The sequence below is a fragment of the Zingiber officinale genome, chromosome 10B (genome assembly GCF_018446385.1).
Source record: "Zingiber officinale cultivar Zhangliang chromosome 10B, Zo_v1.1, whole genome shotgun sequence".
NCBI lineage: Eukaryota > Viridiplantae > Streptophyta > Magnoliopsida > Zingiberales > Zingiberaceae > Zingiber > Zingiber officinale.
This window is the reverse complement of record NC_056005.1, coordinates 42,497,736-42,502,500: the sequence shown is the minus strand read 5'-3', so window position 1 is coordinate 42,502,500 and position 4,765 is coordinate 42,497,736. Positions and strand designations below refer to the sequence as shown.

The 4,765-nt window shown below is 47.0% G+C and overlaps 1 protein-coding gene across 1 annotated transcript; it reads right to left on the bottom strand.

Moving 5' to 3' along the window:
* Positions 1-732: 732 nt before the first annotated feature.
* Positions 733-2,672, bottom strand: LOC122029627 (F-box protein SKIP2-like). Its single transcript, XM_042588696.1, has one exon. It carries the CDS (start codon positions 2,655-2,657, stop codon positions 897-899), a length of 1,761 nt encoding a protein of 586 aa, XP_042444630.1. The 5' UTR covers positions 2,658-2,672; the 3' UTR covers positions 733-896.
* Positions 2,673-4,765: the final 2,093 nt, after the last annotated feature.

Below are 4,765 nucleotides of genomic sequence, written 5' to 3'. Positions count from 1 at the left end.
ATTGACAAGGATAACCATACTATAATTCTTAGAGATCAAATTAGCTCAAAGTCACCAAACTTAGGTAGCAACAAACTAGTAAAGTCAATCCAAAAAAATCTGAAATCATAACTTATTAGTTGTCTTATAGAATTAGGTTATTAAGCATCTGAAGATTTGATTTTAGGAACATGATCCGTCATACATCCAGTGTGGTAGATCAGCTCAAGTGATTCCTTCAATATAAATCATAGTAAACAAAATATCATATCCACAATTTGATTCATAAAATTTCTTAAATGTAAAAAACTTACAGACCCAGGTACTATTAATCTACAGGTGGAAACTTTATAAAGAACCCACTAACAACTCTTAAGTTTCAATGATATTTAATCAGCTGTTTGTGGCTTTTTTTCATAAATGATGCATGCTACATAATGCATTCTGTGCCTCTACTAACTTTACAATTTAGGATATGAAGAATGAAATGAACTAATAAAAGATACTTGTTTGATCTCACTAAGGAGATGGTCATGATTCACATCATAAGGATTCAGTATATCAAATAGCATTGGAGTAATTTTTCTATTTCATATCAGTAATATTTTTACTCCAAAAAATTTCAGCAACCACAAGTTTCTATCATAGATATCCTTTATTGAATAAAAGAATTGTTTAGATGAAGCATAGAAAGTGACAAGAATATGAACCTATCACCAACAAAGTGGCAGATATTGTAGATAAACACGGAGATGAAAGCAAAACCACCATTTAACAACTTCCAGTAGACAGGATAAACAGCTTACCAGTAATAACATCAAGCAAATTACCACATTGGATTTGAAGAGTTAATTGACATACAACTTTAAGTACTTGGCTAGATGAAAAGCAGAGAAGAAAGAGCTTGTTTTTCCTTTTCATGTATGATTGGAGTTACTACTCCCATGAGACCATCTCCGGATAACAGATACTACAAAGTTCTTACCAGGGCAAAATCCCATTCGTGCCTTCCATGGCAATGGCCTAGAACTACTGCCTGATGAGTGAAGATCAACAACCCCAATTTGATCGATCAACTGGTCAATGTTTTCAAGCGCCCCACTCTCACCAATGCTAGTTTCTGGCTTCTCAGTTTGTGCAGCTGTGTCCAAATTGACTGCCACCATCCCTTCCCTACATGCTGTCAGCCAACCTGCAAATTCTGGTGTCACCCCTTGACACTTCTTTACTTTGACTTTAACCAACTTTGGACAACCTTCGGCAAGGGCCTCCATTCCATGATCAGATACTGGGCATCCCTTGATGCAAAGCTTCTTCAAAGCCATGCATTTGGAGGCAACACAAGTAATTTCGGCATCCCCAAAGGTATCGCTGCCACAGATGGCAAGGCGCTCCAAGTTACGGCAGTTAATCGCTATATGCCCTAAGCTTCGTACAGTTGGATTTACAGCAATAAGTACCAGCTCCTGAAGGTTAGGACACTGTTTTGCAATAGCTATGAGGCCCTCATCGCCGATCCTATTGGTCTTCCACCCATCAATATGGATCTTACGGAGGAGGTGACAGCGTTCAGCGATGGCGGAGAGGCCGATGTCAGTGCACTCCGGGGTCTTTACAATATGAAGGATCTCGAGATCGACACAAGAACAGAGAGCAGCAAGGCCGCGATCACTGACCTGAAGCTTCTCGAGGTGGATCTCAGTTATCCCAGGGACTTCATCTGCTATATCCTCTAGAAGCATGTCCCAGTCACCGGAACACCTGATTAACTTTAGGGTTTTGAGGTTGGAGGATCCGGAGATGAGCGGCGCAAAGCACAGACCATGGTATAATTCTTTCAGACAGATAGATCGGAGGGAGATAGACCCAATGATTTCGTTGCCAGCCTCGTTAGCGCAGAGGGTGGGAGGTAGGCCACGCAGCCTCTTGATGGAGAGCTCCTCTAGAAGCGAACAGCCACGGACGACGGCCTCAATGCCCTTGAAACCGAAGCTACAAGACCCGACAGAGAGTTTGCGTAGAACAGCACATTGCTTGCCGACGGCAGCCATACCGACGTCGGTAATGGCATGGCAAGAACGGAGCTTGAGGCGCGTGAGATTCGGGCACCGAGCGACGATCAGAGCAAGAGCTTCGTCGCCGACACTCTCGGCGCGTCGTTCGCATTTGAGCGCAAGCTTAGCGACGGCGTCAAATCGTGCGAAGATGCCCAGCACGGCATCTTGGAGACCTTCCCGAGCGTCGAGGGAAATACGGTGTCGATTCTGGCCGTCGATCACTAACCATCGCTTGCACACCAGAGAGCACTGCTTTCGGTCGGCGGAGCCAAGGGACTGGAAGACGAGGGCAAGGCATTCGTCTGGAAGTTCGGTTGTGTAATCCCTCGCGGAATGACCGGTGGCATCCTCGCACGAGGCCAATTCTCCTTTGGTCATCGCAGCCGGCTGGCCGATGGTGCCAGATGCAAACCTCGCACGGCGACCCGAGGAGGAGGAGGAACAGGAGAGAGCTTTGATGGATTGTGTGGAGGCAGATTGGCCCATCCAGGGCAGCCGGAACGAGGAAAAAGGAGGCGTCGATGGGATCCGATGTCTTCCGCCGCTCTCTCCACCGAGACGAAGAAGCGGACTCCAAAAAGCATTCCAATCAAGAACAGGCAAGCTATTGAAATCCGGCATTTTAACGCCGCTTGGTTTTCTATATCTACATAGCGAACCGCAACGCAGGAATTGGTCGCGATGAAGGTCGTGACTCGTTTTGTGACGTTGAGGGTTGTCCTCGTAAATGTTAGTATTACTTCGAAGGGACGAAAGCCCAAAGCCGTGACGGTTGGTCCATGCTAGGCAACACGTTAATAAAAATGGACGGTAAGGATGAATTTATGAGGGAAGTAGAATTGAATGGACGGCGGTGAGGGGAAACGAGTTGGAGTCGTTAAAAGGTGGTGGGCCGTGGCGCGTGAATCCCATAATGAAATCGAAACGGCTGGGGGAATGGGATACGTATTATGTGACGCAATAAAATAAAGTAATTTTGGCCGCTTCGTTTAGTTCGTGGAGACGGAGCGAGAATAAATAGTGCGGATCAATGGAGAAATAAATAACGTCGACCAGAATAAATTATAAATCCTTGCTTGTAGTAATTTTTAACTAAAATTTAATTAAAAAGGTTCTTCAATTTTTTTTAACATGTTGATCCGGTGATAAACACTCATCCCTCATAGGATCATGGCAATGGTGGAAGTCAAGATTTAGATGGTCAACGCCCATATGTTGTTGGTTGGTCAGACAACTCACTCATCCGATCAGGATAAAAAAATACCGATCAGATATCATCACAGCTCGGTCAGGTATCAAGCTTTCAATGCTCAAAACAAGACATACACTGAGTGATCAGCTCGCTCAGACTTACATTGAACCTCAGAATCGACGAAAAGGGATCGCAGCACAACAACAGAACTCGGACAGTGAAATGTTGGCCGAGCGGCCATTCCGCTCGGACAAAGGGCTAAACCACCCGAATGGCTAAGGGCTAGCCGAGTGGTTGTCCCGCTCGACCCACTAACAGACAAAAGGAGGATCAATCGATATCCTCGTAGGAATTCGTGTCACCGACAGACGGCATGGTTGGCGGCATGGGCAGGCAGAGGATCGTACGGCAGAAGCTTCCACTGTCATATCAGAGATATGCTCGGGTCATTGAGATATGGTGTCAGAAATACTTTCCTGACACGTTTTTTCAGGAGAAGCTTTGAGAAGCATGCACGCCTCGAGGAACATGCACACGCTCCCTTGAAGCCCTATATAAAGGGCCCCAAGTTTCAACGAAAGTATGCATATTTTACTGTAACTACTATTACTCTGCTTCTCTGCTTCCTGGCTTATACATCGTCGGAGACTGACTTGAGCGTCAGAAGATTATCGTCGGGGAACCCCTCTCTGGCTCGACACTGGCTCCGCTTTGGTTGCAGGTCTCTCTGACTCGGAGTCCACCAACAACCAACAGGAGTGCCACGTCCCTAGTACCCATCACCTCGATTCTCGGACAGGATCAAATTTAGCGTCGTCTGTGAGAACACACCTGCATCCGAGTCGAGAAGATGGAAGAAACTCGACGGTTTCACATCGTGACGCTCACTCAAGAAGAGCTCGATATGCTCGTGCAAGCTTGAGCAACCAAAATAGTCGAGCAGCAACAGCAAAAGACGCTAGCTGATCGACTGGCGCAGCAAGCAACATCGGCATCCGGAGGCCGAGTGACGCAGGAGGATCGGCCGGAACAACTCTCCATCTAGGGACAAAATAGAGGGCCGACAGGCACGCAAGGAGAAGCACCCCCCGAACCGATACTGTTCCATCGAGCTCTGTTCCAGACGTCCTCGGAAATCGCATAGGTGAATCAAGAGCATGGGTCTTCTTCGGACGTAGCGCCCGTTCGGGATGCCCGGAAGGTCAAAGCACTGCGAGGCGACGCGCCCCCTGAGTGAATCAATCGCCAGTTCTCCAAAGCAATCTTGCAAGACCCATTACCGAGGCATTATGCTCCGCTGGCAATCGGAGAGTACAATGGATCGACCAATCCGGACGATCATTTGGGCAAGTTCGACAACGCAGCTACACTTCACCAATACACAAATGGGGTGAAGTTTCGGGTCTTCCTCACCACGCTCTCCGGCTCGGCGCAGCGCTAGTTCAGAAGGTTGCCGAATGAATCGATACGAAGCTTCAAGGATTTCTGAACGACTTTCCTACACCACTTTGCGAGCTGTAGGCACTATCAAAAAACA